Source organism: Abramis brama, assembly GCF_963993115.1.
Source record: "Abramis brama genome assembly, chromosome: 18".
In the NCBI taxonomy this organism is placed as follows: domain Eukaryota; kingdom Metazoa; phylum Chordata; class Actinopteri; order Cypriniformes; family Leuciscidae; genus Abramis; species Abramis brama.
Genome location: NC_139980.1, coordinates 21,305,630 through 21,330,734, shown reverse-complemented (window position 1 = coordinate 21,330,734; position 25,105 = coordinate 21,305,630). Strand labels below are relative to the sequence as shown.

At 38.6% G+C, this 25,105-nt stretch overlaps 1 protein-coding gene across 7 annotated transcripts in view; it reads left to right on the top strand.

Annotated features, from left to right (window-relative positions):
* The window catches only part of cep128 (centrosomal protein 128), a 135,974-nt gene that overhangs the window by 22,874 nt on the left and 87,995 nt on the right, over positions 1–25,105 (top strand). For 4 of the 7 annotated variants that reach the window (XR_014603394.1, XR_014603396.1, XM_084091104.1 and 1 more), the window contains exons 6-16: positions 1,699–1,790; positions 1,912–1,984; positions 2,230–2,352; positions 5,369–5,455; positions 13,117–13,191; positions 13,950–14,085; positions 14,166–14,296; positions 14,833–15,099; positions 15,783–16,391; positions 22,255–22,419; positions 23,525–23,701. Coding sequence is in view for 4 of the 7 variants with exons in the window: in XM_084091104.1 (XP_083947230.1) it covers positions 1,699–1,790; positions 1,912–1,984; positions 2,230–2,352; positions 5,369–5,455; positions 13,117–13,191; positions 13,950–14,085; positions 14,166–14,296; positions 14,833–15,099; positions 15,783–16,391; positions 22,255–22,419; positions 23,525–23,701 (1,935 nt within the window). In the remaining 3 variants the exon portion in view is untranslated. Of the gene's footprint in view, positions 1–1,698; positions 1,791–1,911; positions 1,985–2,229; positions 2,353–5,368; positions 5,456–13,116; positions 13,192–13,949; positions 14,086–14,165; positions 14,297–14,832; positions 15,100–15,782; positions 16,392–22,254; positions 22,420–23,524; positions 23,728–25,105 lie in introns of all 7 variants that reach the window. The other 3 variants (XR_014603395.1, XM_084091106.1, XM_084091107.1) reach the window with 3 other exon arrangements.

Below are 25,105 nucleotides of genomic sequence, written 5' to 3'. Positions count from 1 at the left end.
CACCCCCCCCAAAAAACATGTCTTAAGCCACTTTGTGCCAGTGTTGTTAGAAAATCACACACTTATGAATATCATAGGCTCTTGTTTGCAAATTTGCACTGATTATAAGGGGTGTAATGGTTCTCTGTAAAAGAATTAACCGTACCGTTCTCCACCCACTGTTCGGCACGGCATTTGTTGAAAATAACAATGCGTAAAACAGACACAGAGTTCGGCTAATGAATGTTTCTCTCGATGGATACGCACTCTGACTCCCTGAACTTTGTTCAATGTGAGTGCCGTATGCTCTATTATGACCAGTCATTACCCGGGCGTTGATAGCGCACAAGCGCAGGTGAGACCTGAACAGCACATGTTGCTATCTGTGTTTAAACTAAACTCATTTAAGCCTTGCCAATTTAAACATTCAAAGAAGACGCAGAAGAGAACTCGCTTGCGCACTGTAATAAGATTTGTGTGTGTACTCATCCAAAGCACACGTGTGTACAGCGATTTTCTCTTTCAAGTCTTGCGATTGAACAGACAAATTCACAGAAAAATTGTCAACATGCCCGTCTTGAAGAGTATCCTAGCAAACATAGTAGGTTATGTCTTAAGTAAACGTAAACAGAATGCACGTGGATCAGTATCAGTATTTTGTATCCGTGTATGATGTCTTAAAGTGACAGCAGCCTAATATTCCTGCTGTCTGTATTTTAAATGTTAATCAAACAACAAAAGACAAGGAAATCAGTAGCTTTTGTAACTTTAATAATGATTAATCTTTATTTAATTTATTCAGTGAAGATTATGTGCAATGTTATTTCACATTTGATTGCTTTATTCAATTTACGTACCTGAAAACTACTGTTAGATACCTAAATAACCTGAAATAACCTTTATTTATATTTATTTGTGCTGTTGCTTTTAGTTTGATTATCTGTTTCTTATTTTCCTTATTTTTATTTGACAGTAGTCCTTTTTTCCATGAACATAGCATATACCAAACCGTACCGAAACGGTGACACTAAAACTGTGCTAAAAGTAATCTAAACCATTACACCCCTACTGATTATGGGAATGATCTGGCTGCATCTGTGCCATTGTCAGTAGAACATTTAGTTGATCGATCACATTCTTAAAAACATTAGTTTACATTAAACAAAACATTAGTTTATTAATTATTACAGTTATGTTTTTTTTATATATTCTGCCCAATTAAAAAGTGCTAGAACACCCTACGGTTTCCTCGGTTTCCTCATCAGGCTAAATTATTTATATATTTGGGAGGTAGCCGTGTAATGTAGGATGTTAAATCAAGGTTTTAAAGGTAAAAAATAATAAACATTTTTAAATTGACAATAATTCATGGTTATTTTATCTCAGTTAGGTATATAATAACTTTCCTAGCAATTTTTTTTTTAACTGACTCTTTTAAGAGATAAAAAATGCAGTTTTCACGTGGAGGACAATGAACAGACAAAAAAAAAGTCCCATTTGAATGGCATAGAAGGAGGGACTCAAGCTATATTTAAAGGAATATATCAAAATATAACAGAGACTCTGGGATGGGCTCTTTTGACTTGGCCAAGTAAGCAGCCACCAAGAAATTCCTGGCAACCACCAAACAATGCCCGTGCAAACAACCCAAACACCTTAGCAACCTCATAGCAAATTTTCCACCACTCACATTAAAATCTAATTCTCTTTGTTTCTCAGTTTCACTCAATGCATCAGTCCCTAAGAGACCTGCGGAGTGATCAGCTTCGAATGGGTGATGACATTGATAGAGAGATCAGCAGAAGAAACAGGTCCCTTTAATGTTTCTACCTGATCAAATCAAAGCATCGTGTTCGTTGATGATAATAAATTCCTTGTGTAATTGTTAAAAAAAACAATGTTGTGTTTTCTCTGCTTTCTGCCCCTCAAAAGGACTGACATAGAAACCAAGAAGACATTGGAGATTCTTGCAGGCCACGTACAGGCACCGCAGAGAGAAGAAACCGTAAGTGTTGCTTATGTAACACAGCATGTTGTGTTCATTGGTTTTTTTTTGCTGCCTGCGACCACTTGTCTTGCTTCTTGTCAGAATGCACTTGTTGTGTCTTTTCTTCTGCTGTAAGTTGAATCCAGTTTCTAAGGAGACCTGCTGTACAGAACATGATATACTGAATAACAGCAATTTGCTCTAGCTGAACAGGGCTGAAAACAGCACGTTAAGTCAGGTTTGAGACGTATGATGTGTCTTAGGTCTCGTTACGGGTGGAGAGACGTCTACAGGAGATTGAGGATGAGATGTGCTCGGGGCAGCAAGTGCTCTCTGAAAGATATCACAGAGAGAAACCAAAAAACATGTCTGGAGAACTGCAGGAGGTAGAACACTACACCAATGCAGGGGTGCCCAATCCTGCTCCTGCCGATCGACTGTCCTGCACAGTTCATCTCCAGCCCTAATCAAACACACCTGCCTTTAATTTTCAAGTGATTCTGAAGACCTTAATTGGTTGCTTCAGGTGTGTTTGATTAGGGTTGGAGATGAACTGTGCAGGACAGTCGATCGGCAGGAGCAGGATTGGGCACCCCTGCACTAATGCATATTGTTATTTATTTGCTAATATTTTAAAGGGGCCATATCATTACACTTCACATTTTCCTGGATATTCTGAGCTAAATGAGGTTGATGTACTATGAAAACATACTGTAACTTTCAGAACTCACAACTCCCTCCCCAGTCCAAAAGGATCTTTTAATGAAACCAAGAACTCAATCTGAACTTACACACGTTTCTGCTGTGGGGAAACCCAAATACATGAATATATCAGTGATTTCTGTTGAGTGATCAGAAACGTGTTCAATAGTGAGGTAATAAGGAAAATATATGATATGGCTTCTTTAAGATGCGACTTGTTCTCTAAGACTTGCACTTGCTGTCATTTGTCTGCTTTTTAGCTTAATGTGTTTATATCATGACTTGACACAAAATGCTTCACAGCTCCAGCAAATTTGTGATTGAATGAAAAGTTCCTTGCGCACTTGCATCAGATACTTCCAGTTGAACCTCTAAAGGAACTTCTTCAAATTGCCTAAATATCCGGTTGACATTATGAGGTATGATAATAGGGGAAAATCAGTGTTAAAACCAGTGATCTAGTGGAAACTTCAGATCAGGTTCATGCTGTGCTCCTACCAGCAGGGGACAGTATATGCTTGTGTTTAGCTTCCATTAACAATTGTCCTATTTATCTGAGAGGTGACTGATGAATGGAGCCTCATTTGCATCTCCACTGCAGTTTGCTAATGAAAAGGCGGTGTGCCTTAGGCCTAGAGAAATAATGCATTTGTTGTGAAATTATGAGAAACAAACAAGACAAGCAAATCAAGGCAGATAAACAAATGCTTAGTCACCAAAGAGCGGTTGAGAAAAACAATGTTCGGCTCTTTTGCACACCCATATCATCTAGAACGCTGTTAGAGAATGATGTCACCGTAGCATTTCACAAAGTGATTTTAGACTATGAAATGCTTCCTCAAAATGATACCTAGCATAAAGACAATGGGTCTCATTCACTTAGCATGCGTACGCACAAATTTGTGAGTGAAATGTATGAACGATTTCAAGAACAAATCACGATTCACCAAAAATGTAGTAATAAAATTCATTCTAAATTTACGAAAAAAATATAGGAACAACTGAAACCACACATACGCATAAAAGCACTTACTCTGTATGGCCTTATAATCGTGTTAAGAAGTTATATTTCATCCTAACACGACTATTATTATATTGATGTTGCATTAATTGGATTGTCCATGTATAAAATTATATAATAAAATGATTAAATAATACAATTTAATTTAATCTTAAACACATTCCATCATATATAGTTAAAGAGTAAGAAAAGCTGCATTATAGCTTCAGATGCGAGATTTCTCTGAATAACACAGATATACGTGTATGTACAGCTGGCTAATGAGAGGTCTGTATAAAAAGTGTTTATTGTGTTTGAACTGGTGAGAACGGCACACTTTGGCATTGCTCGAGGATTGGGTGAGAGCACTTCTGCAAACAGCGGCTAATTTGACGAGAGTGACGGAGGGCTGTAAGGAAAGCCCTTATATGGAGATGGTTAGGGTGTGTTTTATGCAAATGACTAACCTTGTGCACGTGGCCGCTCATTTAGAATACTCCAAATTCACTTAACATCAGAACGATGTTAAGAACAAATTCATGTGCGTACGCTTTTTTTTTTTTTTTTTTTTACAGTTTATGGTACGAACGTGTTGTGAATTAAGCAGATATATTTTTTAAAATATTTATATTATTCGTACAAATACGAAATAATCCACACAATTATTAGTGAATTTGAACCCAATGATTTAATGACATCAGTCTTTGGCTGGGTGGCACCTTAATGTGATATGGAAGTTGGGGTCTGTCTATGATACAATTAATCATAGTAATTATGTTTCGCCTTCTGTAATTATGCATCTCAGTTATTTTGATGTTTGCGTGTGTCATTTCTGATGATACATCAATTTCCAACTGTTTTGTATGAATACATATAGCAAATTCATCTTGTGCTCCATGTGCGTGCTGGAATCACACATGCTGGTTTTTCACATTAAATGGCATGTGGCACATAATGTATGTGAGTTTCTGTTGCAACTCATATGGGATTACTCTCAAATCTGCAAAAGTGAATTAAATTTACTCCAATATATTTTATTTCCCACTTTTGTTTTTCAAACTCATTCTAGTACATTACATCTTCTGTATATGCAAATGCAATTACTCAGTGGTCTACAGAAAACTAATTAGTGGTGCTTTCTAAGGCAAGCATCATTTTTACAACTGCTTATGGTTAGGCCCTTGGACCAAATCCCATGGCTTTTATTGCTGCCAGTCCACATACAGTATAAGCAGTTTTGCATTCGTAGTGGTGCTTATACTCTTTGTGCTCTAGAAATGAATGAAGTTGAGAGGTTTTTTTCATTATTCTTTATTGAATATTTTTCATTATTTTCCTAAGCAATCAGACTTGTGATTTTTGCTTGGTGGACAATAAAACGAGTGAAAAAATCCTATATACTTACACTGGAGGAGGAAAAGTGAGCTATATCTAGAGAACAGAATACCGTAGAGCTCTGGGTGACGTCTTTTGACAACACCCAGTATCATTGTGGTGATGGGTGGTGCACCACTAACATATTTTATTTCAGGAAAAGTTGACTATTTGTATTCTATTGAAAGCTTTATTATATTGTACGCTTCCATCCATCCATCCATCCATCCATCCATCCGCTAGTTAGTGGAGAAGAGGGGATGTTAACACAAAGGCTGCTAATCTTTTTTTTCTTTCTCCTTGTCGGCTCCACTCTGTCCTCAAAGGCTTTGAGAAGACATGACACCCAAACACCAGAGTCTGATGAGGCCTTCAGAAACAGACTGCAGAGATCAGAGAACGAGAGAAGCAAGGTGTGTTTGTCTTTGATATTGACTCAGTGTACATAAATGCTGTAAATATATTATTAATCTCAGTGCCTCGTATGCTATTCGGATAAGCTTATGTAAGCTGTGATTACATCTGGTTCTGTACGTTCGAACCTAAACAATCATTTAAGATTTGTAGCACAATATTTTCATTTTTTTATTAACTTTAATGCATGTAGCATATTTGATCCTGTAACAGTGCTAGACTAGTAATGCACTGTTGATGTAATGCATGTGTTAAAGCAGATTAGGAAAGCTTTTCAGTACTCAAGTATGACAGTAACAGTTTTTGGAGGGAAAAAAATCATAGAAATGATTTAAAATCATTCTAGTTCTAAATGTACAAAATAATAATAATAACAAGAACTGCAAGCAGTTATACAGGGCCGAAGTGACTGTAGCGCAGTGCAGAGCAGGATGAGCAAAAACAGCAGAAATTGAACGTACAAAACAGGTAGAGAAGTACAGGTGAGAATGAACTCAAAATGAACAGAAGTTCAGATGAGAATAAACACAGAATGAAAAAAACCCACTTATTTCTAATCCAAGAGGAAGAAAGATTAGTTCAACGCTTACCCGGTAAGCTATAAAGGAATTGAAATGACATAACATTACACACAGTTTTATAAAGTTGTACAACACGGGACCCACAGTCTCTGGGTGAGGTGCCTATCGTTCATTTCGCTGCACCACTGGGAAGACGTGTGTTAACACAGATGCCGAAGTTCAAGTAAGAATCAACTGGGGTCTGAGGGGGTTTTGGGGCCATGGAGAATTTTGACATGCCCTGACATTTGTGCTTTTTTTCAGTTGCTTATAAACATATTAATGGCTAAAGTCTCATTACACTGTATTCAGCACTAGGGTTGGGAATCGTAAGACATTTTCCGGTTCCGATTCCGGTTTCGGTTCCGGTTCCCATTCAATACAAATTATTAAAACAACTAATAAAAAATAAAAAATAGTAGTAAGGGGAAAATGCACATCCTTTTTGTGTTTATTTCTTATACTTGTCAAATGAGTTTAACAGACTGGTAATGTCAACAAATTCAACATATTATTTAGCAATTTTGCAAAAATAATTAATTTTTCTGAAGGAAAATAAATATTTCTGCATTCTCTAGGATAATTTGGGACCTCTCCTATAGCTTATTGTATCTCCAGCAGTGGAGAATACCCTCTCAGAAGGGGTAAAATATGCTTGAACACACATGTACGATCCAGACAGGTGAAACATAATATTTCGATTTGAATGATTGATTCATAAAGACTTCACTTCATTACTGGATGAATCAGCGCTCTAGCAGTTAAATAAACAGAACTGCTTGCGTCTTGCGGAAGAACATTGTAACCGGAGCTACTTCTCTATGTTTATTTCTCCGCAGCGGTGCCGGTGTAAAGTAGTCCGAGTATAAATGCTTATTACAGGCTTACCATAGTGATTCAGGATAAGACAAAATCACGGTTTGAAAAAAGGCATTCATGATGTACTCGCTCATTATATACATTTAGTAAATTCTTAAGCGAATTTTCGTTATTTGAAGCGACTTTCAAAAGGTGATTTACTCTCTTTTGGTTGCTACCGTAGACATCAGTGTTTATTCTCAAACTATAAACTTTTATTTCAGTACTTCTGTGATCATTTGAATATTTGTAACACCGAAATACTGATACTGTGCTGTTGAAAAGATTGTGAAAGTAAAGCTGTTTCATATTGACAACTGCTCTCTCAGCGACAGCGCAAACAGATTTGAATGTTCCAGTGTGAAGTTTTTGTTATTTAGGAATAAGATTGCGTGGGTGTTTGAATCAAGATCGTCTCTCTCTCTCTCTCTCTCAAAACGTGTGAGTAGCGCAAGTGCTTTCATTACTATTTTAATAGTAATGAGGTGAGTGTGAGATGTCGCTATTAAAGGATAAGCTCCCAGCACTTCGCCCACACATCGGCCCAGAACCGTTTTTGGAACCGAAACTTAGGAATTTCGCACGGTTCCGGTATTTTTCAAAAAACACTACCGGTTCTGGATAACAACCGGTTTTCGGTTCCCAACCCTATTCAGCACAAACTTGGCAATAATAATATACTGAACAAAATTATAAACGCAACACTTTTGTTTTTGCCCCCATTTTTCATGAGCTGACCTCAAAGATCCAATACTTTTTCTATGTATGCAAAAGGCCTATTTCTCTGAAATATTGTTCACAAATCTGTCTGAATCTGTGTTAGTGAGCACTTCTCCTTTGCCCAGATAATCCATCCACCTCACAGGTGTGGCATATCAAGATGCTGATTAGACAGCATGATTATTGCACAGGTGTACCTTAGGCTGGCCACAATAAAAGGCCACTCTAAAATGTGCAGTTTTATCACACAGCACAATGCCACAGATGTCGCAAGCTTTGAGGGAGCATGCAATTGGCATGCTGACTGTAGGAATGTCCACCAGAGCTGTTGCCCGTGAATTGAATGTTCATTTCTCTACCATAAGCCGTCTCCAAAGGCGTTTCAGAGAATTTGGCAGTACATCCAACTGGTCTCACAACCGCAGACCACGTGTAAACACACCAGCACAGGACCTCCACATCCAGCATCTTCACCTCCAAGATCATCTGAGACCAGCCACCCGGACAGCTGCTGCAAAAATCGGTTTGCATAACCAAAGAATTTCTGATCAAGACCGTAATGCCCATTGTTGTGCCATTCATCCACGACCATCATCTCATGTTGCAGCATGATAATGCACAGCCCCATGTTGCAAGGATCTGTACACAATTCCTGGAAGCTGAAAACATCCCAGTTCTTGCATGGCCAGCATACTCACCGAACATGTCACCCATTGAGCATGTTTGGGATGCTCTGGATCGGCGTATACGACAGCGTGTTCCAGGTCCTGCCAATATCCAGCAACTTCGCACAGCCATTGAAGAGGAGTGGACCAACATTCCACAGGCCACAATCAACAAACTGATCAACTCTACGCGAAGGAGATGTGTTACACTGCATGAGGCAAATGGTGGTCACACCAGATCCTGAATGGTTTTCCGACCCCCCCCCCCCCCCAAATACAGTAAAACTTCGCATTTTAGAGATTTCTCTCAAATATTGTTGACAAATCTGTCTAAATCTGTGTTAGTGAGCACTTCTCCTTTGCCGAGATAATCCATCCACCTCACAGGTGTGGCATATCAAGATGCTGATATGAATTGAATGTTCATTTCTCTACCATAAGCCGTCTCCAAAGGCATTTAAGAGAATTTGGCAGTACATCCAACTGGCCTCACAACCGCAGACCACACCAGCACAGGACCTCCACATCCAGCATCTCACCTCTAAGATCGTCTGAGACCAGCCACCCGGACAGCTGCTGCAACAAACGGTTTGCATAACCAAAGAATTTCTGCACACACTGTCAGAAACCGTCTCAGGGAAGTTCATCTGCATGCTCGTCATCCTCATCGGGGTCTTGACCTAACTGCAGTTCGTCTCCATAACCGACTTGAGTGGGCAAATGCTCACATTCGATGGCGTCTGGCACTTTGGAAAGGTGTTTTCTTCACGGTTGAATCCCGGTTTTCACTGTACAAGGCAGATGGCAGACAGCGTGTATGGCGTTGTGTGGGTGTGTGTGTATATATATATATATATATATATATATATATATATATATTTATATATATATATATTTTTTTTTTCATATTATATAGAAAAAATAATAATAATAATAAATATAAATAAATATAAATAATAATAATAATAATAAATAGTATATATGAATTATATATATATATATATATATATATATATATATATATATATATATATATATAATTTATTTTTCCCCTCACTTTAATTTGATTTTCTCCACATAAACAAAATACATCACACAATTACAGATACCACTGAGATATCACATTTATGTATTTATAGTCATTAGAAAGTATAATAATTCCATCTCTATTGTAAATAAAAAGGACCATGCAGCAAACAGAGACAGAACAAGGTTAATTCTAAGTTAAGAAATAATAAAATGGAGATATACAATTATGGATCTGTCATATGATGCAAATTATGTTCAAAAAGCATTAAGAATGAGTAGGTTTTCAATTTATTAAAATTAGACGTCTTGCCAAGAGTGTGACAAAAGCTACAATATCAGTCTTATATTTGGGCATGTCGAGCGAAAAAGAGAGATCACCAAATAAAGCTGTGACAGCCAAAGGTTTAACACGAATTCCAAGAACTTCAGATAATGTTTTAAAGATGTGAGACCAATAATAGTGTAAAGATGGACAAGACCGAAACATATGCGCATTAGTTGCAGGGGCCTGATGACAGCAGTCACACATGGGATCCACATCGGGATATATTTTAGAAAGTCTAACTTTGATCCAGTGGTTGCGATGAAGGATTTTACACTGCATCAGACCATGTCTGGCGCAGAAGGATGAGGAGTGCACACAGTGTAAAATCTTTTTCCATTGATCTTCTGGAATATTTAGATAAAACTTTTTGTTTACAAAGGCCATATGCGTGTGAGGAGATTAAGACCCTGATTAAGACCCCAATGAGCCTTTCAGTCAGGTATGTGACAGAGAGAACTACAAGAATTTTTATTTTTTTGTAGTTTATTTAGAATATAGTTAACAATATAATCCAAATATAAATGAAGGTCAAATGCACATTTTGAGTACACAGTCATTCCTGGAAACATCCTGTTAAAATACTATATAAGTGAACTTCATAGACCTGGCATTTCCAAGGCGTTTGGTGTTTTGCACTGGAGAATTTTTTTTTCCCCTTCTTCTAGTCAGCGAGCTCATCTTCCTCATATTCATGCAGAATATGTCCGATGCTGGCCAGTATCAGGTCACTGTGATTCTCAAATCTGTGAAAAAGAAAAAACACCCGTGAGCATACTGATAACAGGATTATAGCAATATTGTATTAACATTAATATATTGTCCACTCTTTACAGAAAACATAATCTTTGTGATCTCATGCATGCATGTATTATTGCACAGTATGTGGACAAAATTTGTATATTATATCTTATATAATATATTTGGCATATGAGCAGAAATTTGCAAACAAAAGCTTCATTGATGTGGCAGTAGTCTATTTTACAGTAAACACTTCATAATCTATCCAAAACAGGTCAAAGAATCCTTGTCTAAACATTCACATTACATCTGTAACATATTATATTTGTATTTAAGTTATATTATAGAGCATATAAATGTTAATTGGCAGTTTAATACGTTACTTTCACAGACATTTTATTTCAACATATTTCAGTCGATTTCACTCATCTCTATACAGCAAAATAGTTTGGGAAAAGCCAGAGGCATTCGTGGCTCGACTAGTCGAGACTGTTTTCCAAGATGACGCCTGTCTGTAAACGCGTAATGTACTGTCTTTATAAAGTATCTTCTTATTAAACTGTCTGTACACTTACAAAGTTCTCAATGCTTCGGTTTGCATGTAGGGACCCTCATTATGCTACCGTGTTAGTGTGAGGCTATTTTGAGCCTTGTTAGTGGTATTAACTAGCGATTTACCTTTACTTACTTTGTGCCCCATATACTAGCGTTATGAGCTAATCTGTTTTTAAAGATAAAACTCTTTACATTCGATTTTCATGAAAACGCATCCCAGGGAACGATCGACTCAGTAACCATGTGTTAATTACCCCTAGGTTAATTTTTCACCGGAATTGTCCTTTAAGAGCTCACTTAAAGGTCCCATGACATGAAAATTTCACTTTATGAGGTTTTTTAACATTAATATGAGTTCCCCTAGCTTGCCTATGGTCCCCCAGTGGCTAGACACTTTGATGGGTGTAAACCAAGCCCTGGGTATTTTTGAGAAAATGAAAGCTCAGACGGGTGAATCTAGAATCTTCCCTTTATGTTGTCATAAGGGGAAAGGTCACCTCCCCTTTTTCTTCTTTGCCCGCAAAGAGAATTTGGCCTGCCCATGAGAAAATGAGCTGCGCGAGCGTGATATTGTTTTTTCCTCGAGAGACATCATGGCTTGCAAACAAGCGAAGCATGGCAGTTGCTCAGTGTTTGGATGTACAAATGAACACAAAAGTATTTTTTTAGTTCCTTCATCCGAGCCTCTGAAGAACCAGTGGGTTATGTGAATTTCTGATGTGTAATTGTTCAAGTTCAGACAGATAATCTTTCTCTCAAAATCGTTCAGTACTGTTTATGCATCAGTAAATCAAGCCAGTGACTAAAATATAAACTTCACATCGTTTCTCTTGGTAGGATGAAAATAATCTTATTTAAACTTTGATTAAAATATATACAGAAAGCGATCAAAGAACAATCCTTTTCCAATCGCCCAAGCTGTCAATCACACAGTTTATCTGGACACTTGCCAAACTTATGAAATCAATGACGCTGTTACGCTACACAACGAAGCTCTTACTGTACTTACCTCATGTTTGCATTGGTTAAATCATTAGTGAGAGTGCAGAAACTGCGTTGCAATGATAAAATCTTCATTCACGCGATCAACAGGCTGTCATCTGCTCAGTGCTCATCACTGCAACCTTTTATGTGATGGGAATAGATCTAAATACTTAAAAAAACTTCTCACGATTCGTTAATCTCGATAGCTGTAATAGTAAAAACGTATAATAGCTGTAATAGTAAAAGTATTCGAGAGAGTTCCACATGTAATGCTAGCTATTTCATATGCAAGCATGTCAGCCAATCACAGCACTGGGCGTTTACACTGAAGTCTCACAGCAGACAACGCCCCTTCAAACAGTTTAACGCTCCTTCAAACAGAGGCTAAAATCAGGCTAGGAAAAATGTCTTTTATTTGTAAATTATTACAAATTTTGATCTTAAAAACATACTAACATTATAAGGGCACCCCAGGAAACATTATAAAATAATAAAATGATCCATGTCATGGGACCTTTAAGTACTGAGGAACAAAACCGTTTAGTGCGTTGTAAGTAATTAGCAAAATTTTAAAATGTATGCAATGTTTAATAGGGAGCCAATGCTTCCAGTACTTCCTGGTTCTAGTAAGAACTATAGCTGCTTCATTTTGGACCAGCTGGAGTTTGTTTATTAAGCGTGCAGGGCAACCACCCAGTAGAGCATTACAAAAATCTAGCCTCGAGGTCATGCACACATGAAATAACTTTTCTGCATTTGTCATTGAGAGCATACGTCATAATTTAGATATATTTTTAAGATATTAATTATAGTGATGTACCAACTGGGGTTCCCTGTATACTTTACAGCATTAGTTAAGAGATCTTTTTTTCCTTGAGGATATTTGCCATGTACTGTACCTGATAGGCCACAATTAATCGATATTGAATTTAACTAAATTGAGTCGAATCGTGAAATTTGTGTCAATGCCCAGCCCTAGTCATAATGTTTTGGCTCATTGTCGCTGTATACATCAAACACATTTACATGGTGAACTTGTTCTATGAAAGAAGTCGGTCTGTTGTTCATGTGTGCTTGGTACTCCTATTTCTATTTTTATTAGCTGCCAAAATGCCAAAACCAAATTTGAGTTGTTGAGTGTTCAGACGGCTCCTTCAGTGGGTGTTTCTCAATTGGAATAAGCTAGAAATTAGAGCAGAATTTGGTTACTGCAAATTCCTCTACAGATGCAGCAGGAATTGGAGAGACTCAGAAAGCAGCTGGATCAATCAGAAGGAGGACGAGACACCCTTCTTCAGCAGGTGAGCTTCCCTTCTTCCACTGAATTGTTTTGCTACAGCGCCGGCTGATGCAAAGATGTTTTCCTTTGTTCATCTAAAATTGTCATCATTTACTCTCCTTCATTTTATTCTTGCCCTTATGTTGTTCTAAACCTAAACTTTCTATCTTCCAAAAAACACAAAAAGCTATCATAGAGCTTCAAAAGATTTGTAGTGCACCAGTCGTATGGACTATATTTATAAAACCTGTTTTTTGCATCCTAATATCAGAAGTCAGCAACCTATGGCACACATGGGGAGAGATCTGTATTTATTTCATTTAAATTAAGAACCTCACACCTGCATACAGTTCTACATTTTGAGGTAATTATTCCACAGAGTAACACAGCTTGTTTTATTAAGTTAGGAGCTATAAATACTAATAAAGTGTGAGAATTGAACTGTGCTAGTCAATGAAAGCGCACAGCTCTTGCAAACCATTAGCACTACCTCTGCGCATCACAAGCTGCTGAAAGCACGACACAGATCAAGACAGCTTGTTCAACAGTTTGTTCGTCTGTATTTGTTGCACAAAGTTAAAAACCAAGTTAATGCTTTAAATTTCTGAGATATTCAACTAAGTATATACAGTGGTAGAGTCCTATTAAGCACAACAAAGGGGTTGATGTGATCTCCTTTCATGCATAGTGGGGTTCAGTGGAGTAACTAATTCAGTGGGGGGATTAAATGGTGGACAGTTTTTATTTTTTAATGTGTGTGTCTGTGCTGTTGGCCTGCAGATGGATGACATGCGTTCTCAGCTTCTGAGGATGGAGAAGGAGCGTGTAGATTTGCAGAGGGAGGTGTCTTTACTCTCGTCTCAGCAGAGAAGCGCAAGGAGACCGCATAAGAGAGGGGTGACAAGTCTTGACAGTGGTAAAATATGTTGATATGGGTGAGGTTAGAGTGTTTTGTGGATTGTTTACTGTTTAATCACTGTGTGTGTCTGTGCACAGACCTGGAGAGAGAGATTGAAGAACTGCGGGTGCAGCTGGGTAGAATCGGTGTTTCTAGTGAGATGGAGGAACTGATAAAATGTGTAGAACGCAAAGAGAGAGAGAAAACTCAGCTCGCTTTCCAGGTTGAGGTTGGTTTGTTTATTCCCATAGCCATTTCCCTTCTTAATTTAGGTAATGGAGGTGGTCAGCAGTTTTTCAGGGTTGGGTGGGGGTTGTAATTAGTATTGTTTTGTATTTTTTGTATTGTTTTCTATTTTTATGGTTTTCTGTCTGTATGTCTTGCCATGAAACTAATTTCCCCTTGGGGGACATAAATAAAGTTAAAGTTGATTCTATTGTTTTTTACGAGTGCTCAACCGATGTTATCTCTGGTAAACTTTCATTGTTCATGAAGTGCAGTGAGAGAGTTCCAGCCCTCTGCCTACATGCTACATAAAAACAATGACACCACATTGAATGAAAAAGATGTTCTTCTACTTGAATCAAGCTAAATATTTGAAGACTTTTCTGGTACAGTACTTCATGAGTCATGAGTGCATCTCTCTCAGTGTTCAGATGTCATCTTTGTTCATTATTATTTTTGTTCTTTTTGTCTGGCTACATTTTCTTTCTTTCTTTCTTTCTTTCTTTCTTTCTTTCTTTCTTTCTTTCTTTCTTTCTTTAGGCTCTTTCTTCAGATCTGCAGCGGCGTGAGCAGCAGCAGTTGAAGATGTTGGCCCAACTGAAGGAGATCCAGTCTCGTTCAGAAGACAACGGGTCAGATTGTGCCCGTCTGGAGGCCCAGCTGATGGAGAGCGAGAGAAGGAGAGAGGAGCTGCGCTCTAAAGCTCAGGAAGCAGTCCGACAGTGGAAGAACAAGTGCAAGAGATGGGAGCGAGAGCTTCAGGAACTAAAGGAGGAGAGCAGAAACAACACTGATAAAGATAAACGGGTGAGACTTTGCAACCGGATACTTTGCAATGGATTAAAAAAAAAAGAACCTTTTTGCCACACTTTCCATTGTATGTGATTTTGAATTAAAAAAAAGCTGCGTTTCCACCGCAGGAACTTTCCCCAGGAACTAGGGACTTTGGGCTGGTACTCGGTGTGTTTCCACCGCAGGAACCAGGGTCTAAATGAAGTTCTGGGTAATTGTTTCCCTCTCCGAAAGTCCCTGCTTGCGAGGTAGTACTTTTTGAAAGTTCAGGAACTTTCATGGGTGGGACTTGGGCGCTGAACATGCTGATTGGTTGAGTTCATGCCACATTTTGATTAGTTGATGCAACATTTTATTTCAACCTCCATCTGTTGCAGTGCGTGCAGTAAGAGTTGTTTGCTATTCGAATCAACAATGGAGTTTAAAAAATATGACGATGGACCGACAACGAGGTTCAGGCTTTATTAAGCTTAAATTCAGAGGATGAAATCAAGCGGGAACTCACGCAGTCCTACGTCACTGGACTAATATGCCTAGTCTTCATGGTACTTTAGACCGCGGTGGAAACGCAGACAGCAACAGGTCTGGGGGAAAAAAGTTCATGGGACAAATTGTTCCGGGTAATTTCGGTGGAAACGCGGTTAAAGTCAATAGCTTTTCATGTATTATTAATCCTTAAAATAAAAAAAACTCCTCAGAGCAAAGAGAGAGAAGGTGTTCTTAGCCAGCAGGCAGAGGGTGCCCGCCGACAGCTCGCAGATGCCCTCGGACGTCTCGCTCAGCGTGAAGAGGACGTACGCCGCTGTGATGTGGATCTTGCTGAAGCTCGCTCACGGCTTGTCACTTTAGATCTCCAGCTCCGAGAGGCTCAGGAAAGCTTGAGAGGCCATGAAGAGGAAGCCCAGAAACAAATCTCCTTACATGTGCGTATGAGAGAAGAGAACATCCGGCTGAAGGAGCGTGTGGAGCTCCAGGAGCAGAGGAGAGAGGAGGAGCAGAGATCTCTGCTGGATCTCCAGGGCTCAGTCAAGAACCTGAGTGCTGCGAGAGCTGACCTCACTGCCAGACTGGCCGAGGTTGAGAGCTCCAAGAAGGATCTAGAAAAACAGCTCACTGCAGCTCAGGAAGAGAGCTCCTCTTTTGGACGACAGCTGGAACTGGAGAGGCAAGTGCATCAGAAAGAGCTGAGCCACCTCCGAACAACACAGCAAGAATGCAAAGCAAAACAGGACAGAGACGTACACGACATGCTGAGATTATACCAGCGTGAGAGAGATGAACTGGAGGCTCTCGTCAGAGACCTTAAGGTTTGAAATATTAATCATGAAATAGTCACCTTCATTTATATAGCGCTTTTAACAATATGGACTGTTTCAAAGCAGCTTTACAGTGAGAATAGGAAATTAAAGTAACAGAGATTGTTTTGGCTTTACAGCAGCTCTAGTTATTATTTTAGTTATATATAGTTAAATATATATACAGCGGGGGAAATAAGTATTGAACACGTCATCATTTTTCTCAGTAAATGTATTTCCAAAGGTGCTATTGACATGACATTTTCACCAGATGTTGGTAACAACCCAAGTAAGCCATACATACAAAGAAACAAACAAAAATAAGTTCAGAAATTAAGTTATGTGTAATAATGTGAAATGACACAGGGAAAAAGTATTGAACACATGAAGAAAGGGAGGCGCAAAAAGTCATGGAAAGCCAAGACAACTGCTGAAAACTTACAGTAATTAAAAAGAAATCCAGCCCCCTGTCAGTGGAAATTAATAACAGCTGGTTCAGTCCCAAATGATGGCCTACAAAAAGGTCTCATTGCCAAGGTGTCACACAAGACACATCTCATGATGGGTAAAAGCAGAGCTGTCTCAAGACCTTCGCAACCTAATTGTTGCAAAACATAATGATGGCATTGGTTATAGGCGCCATTCTAAGCTTCTGGTCCAGTGAGCACTTTTGGGGCCATAATACGGAAGTGGAAAGACAATAATTTCACCATAAATTTGCCTCGACCAGTGCTCCTCGCAAGATTTCTGATAGAGGAGTGAAAAGAATAATCAGAAGAGTTGTCCAAGAGCCAACACCAAGTTGTATGGTGTTTTTAGGGTAATGTGCACTGCCATTTCTCCTCCAAATATGGTGTGTATTATGGCATCCAAACAGCTCAATTTTGCTCTCATGTGACCACACTATATTCTCCCAGTATTTCACTGGCTTTTCCAAATTGTTGTGCAGCAAACTTTAAAGGCAGGGTAGGTAGGACTATATAAAAATAAAAGATCCAAATTTGTTAAAACTTTCTATATATATCAATACATAATTAAAATGTAAGTACTCTGAAAAAAAGAGTATAAAAATCAAGTGACTCTAGACCGTTTAATCTGTATTAAACACAGCTCATTATTTCGATTCGGGACGAATCAAAGGATTGGCTTAGGCGACTGTCACTCTCTCTCGCAACCATGGCAACCACCCTTTTGCCACGGGATCTGCCCTCTTGCGCGCGCACGTTTGATTTGAGGAATTCGAGAGGCACGGAACCTAGGAATAGCAAAACAATGGCAGAGAAAGAGCAATCAAAATTCACATTACCGGCATGCAGTTAGTGAAGGCAAACAAGGCAAAAAAAGAAGACAGTACAAGAAAAGGTAATGAACAAAAAGTCTTTGGATAAACAAAGAAATAAAACGCGTGTCAATATCATCGTGGCTTTCCAGCGACCACCCCGTCCTCAGCCTCTACTTCCTCGGACCCTAGTTGCACGCCACGGCCTCTTGCACGACCTCCTCTGCTTCGCCCTAAAATTATTTTTATTTTACAAAAGGACATTTTACAAACCTACATTTTGCGCATGTGCTCCTGCATGCACTTTTCCAGTCACAACACAGCAATCAAAGGAGGACGCGCTGAAAACTGTAATGCTGTTCTCTTCCATCATAACTCGTACTGAGAAGGTTTGAGTTGCAAAGGAATTTGTGACTGTTTCAGCTGTTCAACCACATCAAAGTTTCGTAATTAGTAAGTCCGTGCTTTTTCTCTTTTTGTTCTTATGTGCTGAAGGGCTGCTGTGCCTTGGTGAAACGGTGTTTGTACGTACGTGAAGAGCTCTTTTCCAAAACGCCATAAACCTAAAAAGCTGCCTCAAAGAACCAGCAAAAGTAATGATTATGAATGTGTAAAATATTGCAATAAGACATTTTAATTGTTTATTAATTTCTGTGTCGGCTGCAAAGATGAAGTTGACGATATTTGACTCGCGATCTTCGCAGTAGGCTAGTGAACGCATGCACCGGAGAAATGCACATTTAGGCTACATAGTTTTATTTTGTTTTGGATGGTTTTGTTTAGAACCAGATTTCTGTAAATATATTCCACATTTTTTAGGCCTGTGAGGCGAGGCTACGGTTCGGTTCACGATGATATAATCTCCAGTTCAAGCACCTTATGTTGTGATTGATAGCCTATATTTACTTTATGTATTTAATCCAGGAATGAAAATATTAATGAATTAATGAAAAAAAAAAATATTAAAATTAAGATACAATTAATACAAAACGAAATTCGTTTTAAAGAAAGGCTTTGTGCTTTCTGTTTTGAGGTCTCTGTTAAAGTTTGAAAGTCTTAGTGCAGCTTTCAGAGCGCTCGCGTCCATAATGGAGAACTGTCAAGTAATATTGTTTTTTCCTCATAAATGCAAACACGAAAAATAAAAGACAAAAACTTTTTTAAAAAGACAAACCATAAATTTAGAAGAAAAAAAAAAAGATGGATTTATAGCGTTTTGGGGGAAAAATGAATGGATTTATACCGTTTTGAATTTTTTTTTTTTTTTTTACTTTGAATTGATCATCAACAATATTGTTGTTTGATTTAATAATCACTGTTGCAAGAAGTGCCTAGTTAAGTTTTTTTTTTTTTTTTTTTTTTTTGTAAGTGGAAAAAGTAGGGGCTGCCACAGATTCTGTTTAGTTAGCTCCTTTATTGTTTTTTTCTATAGCCTAGAATAATATAGGTCAAATGCAGCAAGTCAAAAGACCAACTGGACCTTCTTTGCCAGTTTGCTCACATTTCTTTGAAGGATGGCAAAAATATCGCCTGAATATCGATATCTAGATATTGGAAAAAAATATCGAGATATTCATTTTTGTCAATATCTCCCACCCCTACATGCAGAACACCATATATGTTATGAATCTTACACGAAATTCATCTTCATCACAATATAACTGATGGTAATGTAAAAAAGTGTATCAATGCAACCTGTTTTTAGCTTATATAACTAGCTCGTTAGCGAATCAAAAAATATATATATTTTAAATTTACCAATATCAATATGCTAGCTTGATAGTGAGTACTAAAATACATCTTATTTGTTTATATTCATAAGCAATTAGCGTTAGATTTTTTTATTACATGTGATTCTGACATGATGTCACTACATGCACTGTGCTCCTTCCTCTCTGCTTCTCTCAGGTAAATAATGCGTCTTCAGCTCAGCGGTTGGAGTCGCGCGTTCATGTGTTTTGGGGGCGTGGCTTTGGAAGGAGCCCAGAAGGGAGGGGGTGGAGTGAATGGAAATAATGAACTGTCTTTAAAACAGTCCTGAGAGGTCTACAGACACTCGATTTTTATACTTTCTTTTTCAGAGTACTTACATTTTAATTATGTATTGATATGTACATAAAGTTTAAACAAATTTGAAAAAGAAGTTTTTTAGACCATTCCTACCTACCCTGCCTTTAAATGAGCTTCAACATGCTTTTTTTTTCAGTAATGGAGTCTTGCGTGGTGAGCGTGCATACAGGCCATGGTGGTGGAGTGCATTACTTACTGTTTTCTTTGAGACAACAGTACCTGCTATCTGCAGGTCTTTTTGAAGCTCTCCACAAGTGATCCTTGGCTCTTGGACAACTCTTCTGATTATTCTTTTCACTCCTCTATCAGAAATCTTGCGAGGAGCACTGGTCGAGGCAAATTTATGGTGAAATTATTGTCTTTCCACTTCCGTATTATGGCCCCAAAAGTGCTCACTGGACCATTCAGAAGCTTAGAATGGCGCCTATAACCAATGCCATCATTATGTTTTGCAACAATTAGGTTGTGAAGGTCTTGAGACAGCTCTTTGCTTTTACCCATCATGAGATGTGTCTTGTGTGACACCTTGGCAATGAGACCTTTTTGTAGGCCATCATTTGGGACTGAACCAGCTGTTATTAATTTCCACTGACAGGGGGCTGGATTGCTTTTTAATTACTGTAAGTTTTCAGCAGTTGTCTTGGCTTTCCATGCCTTTTTGCGCCTCCCTTTCTTCATGTGTTCAATACTTTTTCCCTGTCATTGCACATTATTACACATAACTTAATTTCTGTTATGTATGGCTTACTTGGGTTGTTACCAACATCTGGTGAAAATTTCATGTCAATAGCACCTTTGGAAATATATTTTACGGAGAAAAATGATGACGTGTTCAATGCTTATTTCCCCTGCTGTATATATATATATATATATATATATATATATATATATATATATATATATATATATATATAACCACTCTGGAGAAAATGACGTGATGTCATTGTCCAGCTTAGTTCATTTCTCATATAATGGTGTCAATGCAGGCAGATCAATAATATTGTTGAATATTAAATGTCCCCAACTAAGGGCGGGCGTACACGGTGCGAGTTCGGACACTCGGGAGGTCGTGAGATATTGCACACGTTGCGAGTCAGATCGCGTCAAAGCAGCTGGTACACGGCACGACTGTCCTGCACGAATTTTATCCCGAGCCGGCAGCAATCACATGAGCTTTCGCGCTAAACACAGAGACCGTCAATGTTGCATGCAGGCAAAGCTTCAGATAGAAAAATGACAGAAATGTGTGTGCAAATGATTTGTTGAAAAGCAGAGAACAGTAGCCATTCCTTTCAACATAAAAACTAGAGAGAGAGAGAGAGAGAGAGAGAGAGAGAGAGAGAGAGAGAGAGAGAGACAGTGTATGCGCACGCTGCGTGGTTGCTGCCACTGAGGTATAGCCCCATCGACGTGGTTGTGTATGATTTGGCAATAGGGGACAGCTGGTGAAAATCGGGCCGACTCCCCGAATTTTTTAAACATGTTTAAAAATGATCGGGAGGTCGGGGAGGTGCTCATAACGTGCTCGGCTCGGCTCGTAATTCCTCTCACACGCTGCGAGCCGCGACCATGCGAGCATCAACGATTCCACTCGATTTCTCCCGAGTGAAAAAAACATCTGCGAGCTCGTAAAAACAGCAAAAATCGCACCGTGTACGCCCGCCTTAAGCAACTCAAAAGCCAAAGGCGACAGTGGCAAGGAACCAAAACTCCATCAGGTGACAGAATGGAGAAAAAAAACCTTGGGAGAACCCAGGCTCAGTCCGCCAGTTCTCCTCTGGCCAGTTCACCCCAAATAAAAATTCATCTTTCATTATTTACTCACACTTAGGTCCTTTCAAATCTGTATAGATTTTTTTATATTTTTTTTCATGTGTGCAGGGCTTGACATTAATGGTTGTTCACTTTTCCAAGACATCCACACATTTTTTTAAAATAAGATTTAAAATTTGGTCACAAAAAGAGATTTTTTAAATATCTAAGAAGATAATTATTTTTAAATAAAGCACAGAAGCTGCATAAATCTCTCATGCATTCAAAAGCTGCTTGCTGACAGAAAACAACTAACATGTTGATTGCAGAAAAAATAATAAAATAAATCATGGAAATTCATTGTCAAAAACTAAAAGTTGTTTATATGAAACATATACAGTTTCTATGGACTACTTATGTTTTTTTTTTTTGTATTTTTTTTTTTTGTATGTCAAGAGTTGTGTAATAATGATTCGTCTTTTTTTATTTATTTATGGAAAGAATAACAGCAGCTTGAACAGAAGCTTGCTGTAGGCTTGAATATTTAAACCTGGTGTCTTGACCAAGCCCTCTACAGAATAATATTATTAGGTTTTCACCAGAGAGCAAGATTACGCACAAAGAGATTTTGGGGATCTTACAAATCTACATTGATTTCTTGCTCCTAGAAATCCATCACAATTTCCTCCAAGCTAGTGAACTACATCTTGTGGGAAGAAAACAATATAATATGATAATATAAACAAAGATAATATTGTTTTGTTGTTTGTGTAGTCGGAGGCAGTGGCGGATAGTGAACTAAGGAGAGCTCTGCAGCTGAAGCTGGACAAAATGAAGGCTGAATGTGATAAACTGACAGAGCAGCTGAGCTCCAGCGAGGAGAGTCACGCTCAGCTCCTCCGCAAATACCACGGCCTCAGAAAAGAGCTGGATGTGAAGGTATCACGTATTTTCTGATCAAAGCAGTGGTTTTCATTGATAAAAGTATAATAAAGACAAAGACTCTTTTTCAAGACCTCCAATCTGAAATTGTTTATGCTTCAAGTCATTTCTGGAATTCGAATGTTACATTGTACAGCATAGAAGTCAGATAACCTGCACAATTTTGACAAAAATCATATTTTGTACCTTGATATTGTAATCACAATGATTAAGTTTGATTTATAGATTTTACATTTAAATATGGGGCATCTGTATGGTGTATTTTCACTCACAAGCTAATCAGGCTACACCATTTTAAAGTTACTGGCCGTTCAGAATTACTACTAACCAAAACAAAAATATCAGAAATTGACCAGATTATCAATAACTGCTTAGATTTAAATGAGTAATTGTAAAATTAGTATTAAGTATTATAGTAAAGTATTATATCTGATTCTGAATCAATTAATGGTTTTCAGTTTTATGAGTCAATACATTTTTGCAGATACTATAAAAGTAAAATTAAAATAAATAAAAAACAAAATTATGGTATTCACATTTAAGATTTTTGGCTTTCAATTCATTAAGAAATCAGCCGTTTCCTTACAAAGTCAGTAAAAGTTCCTTACAGTCAGCATACTGGATACATCGTATTGAAGCCTCTCCTCCATTGACATCCATTACACTCAAAGAAAACAATGTATTCAAATTTCAAAATATGGCGCAATTCTCTTTATGCTTAGTTTTGCTAATGTTGGAGGCTCCTGGTAAGAGGATATATTTAATTAATCATAACCTGCCAAATTGGCCAACGAGTTAATAAGTGTTACTTGCCACGGTTGATTTTCACCCACATTTTCCATGATCATAACCAATATGATGCAGATTATTTTTGTATTTGTGCTTTTGTATTCCTACTTGCAATACCAATATGTAGTTTTTTTTTTTTTTTAATTAGTCTTTTACACAATGATTAATTATTCGCCTACTGCAATACGAGGTTTGATAACACTGAACACATTATGATCTGACACGTTATTGTCTTTTTCTCAATAGCTGGGCAGTGTTGTGCCTGCACCGATATCTCAGTGTCTCGGATGTTTTCTTAATGTCTCCTGTGTAGGTGAATTTAGCAGAGCGGGAGGAGGAAAGGTGGCAGACTGCACAGCGCTCCATGGCAGAGCTGCGTGAGAGGGTCACGGGCATCCAGACGGAGCAGGAGTCCATCCTCCATGCCGTAGGAGCTCAAATTGACTCAGCCTGCCAGTTCTTGTCAAAAGACTCAGCCGCCAAGCTTGAAGTACCCCCCCACACACACAAACTACAGTACACTACAGAAAACACTTGCTACACTATTGTAAAAGCTGCATTCAAATTTGTGTACTGTCAGAGTATGTACTGCTTTTTGTAAAGACCTCACTTCTTGACTTATTACTTATTGACTTATAATCTTGACATGCTTCAAATGGCATGTTGGCATGTGCCTTGCGACTTACGATGTTAGCTGTGCCGTAGTTCTCTGCCATTGATGACTCCCATGCTCACGTGGCCCCTTAACTTAATGGGAGTTTCTAATTAGGGCCCGAGCACCGATGGTGTGAGGACCCTCTTGGAATTGCTCCGTTTATTAGGGCCCAAGCCCTGAAAGGGCGAAGGCCCTATTGTTTTCGTAAGGATTATTAGGGCCCAAGCCCTGAAAGGGCGAAGGCCCTATTGTTTTCGTAAGGATTATTTTTAGGGCCCAAGCCCTGAAAGGGCGAAGGCCCTATTGTTTCCGTAAGGATTATTATTAGGGCCCAAGCCCTGAAAGGGCGAAGGCCCTATTGTTTCCGGTAGGATTATTATTTTTAGGGCCCAAGCCCTGAAAGCGTGGCAGGGGGGCTCGACAGCGCCCCCTGGAATGGGGTCCGAAATCTTGGTCCATATATCAAACACGCTTGCATGTAATAATAAAAGCGTGGCAGGGGGGCTCGACAGCGCCCCCTGGAATGGGGTCCGAAATCTTGGTCCATATATCAAACACGCTTGCATGTAATAATATGAAACTCAGTACACATATAGATCTCATCGGGCCGCACAACTTTCGTGCTCTAAGTTTTACAAAAGCCCAACAGGAAGTCGGTTATTATACGTTGTTTGGAAAACGCATACAATGGAATGTGAAATACTCCTCCTAGGGAATCCATCCGATCGCCGCCAAACTCGGTGTGAATGAAGTCAAGACATTGAGGATGAATTCTTGCGAACAGATTTTTGATATCTCGAACGGTTTGGCCGTGGCGAGGAAACGAATTTATGGCGAATAATGGGACACAGGAAGTGTGTTATAACTTCTGCATACATTATCTGATCTTGCTGAAACTTCAGCAGTGTGGATTATTGATATCTTAGATACTGTTGCCGTGGCAACGCATCAAACTTTAATATTCTTTTCGGATGCTTTTGAGACTCTTCACATGCTTGAAAATGCATGAAACTCGACAGACACATCACATTTATTATCCAGTAGACATGTGCAAAGTTTCAGAAATGGGCGTGGTGGAATGGCTCAGTAGCGCCACCTTTAGTCAAAAATGGGGGCTTAGTTTTTCCTAGAATCACAAAACTTGGTAGGTGTATTGTTCTCATCAAGCAGGACACCTTTCTAATTTACAGTCATTACCTCAGACCCACAGGAAGTCAGATATTTTAGTTTGAATGTGGA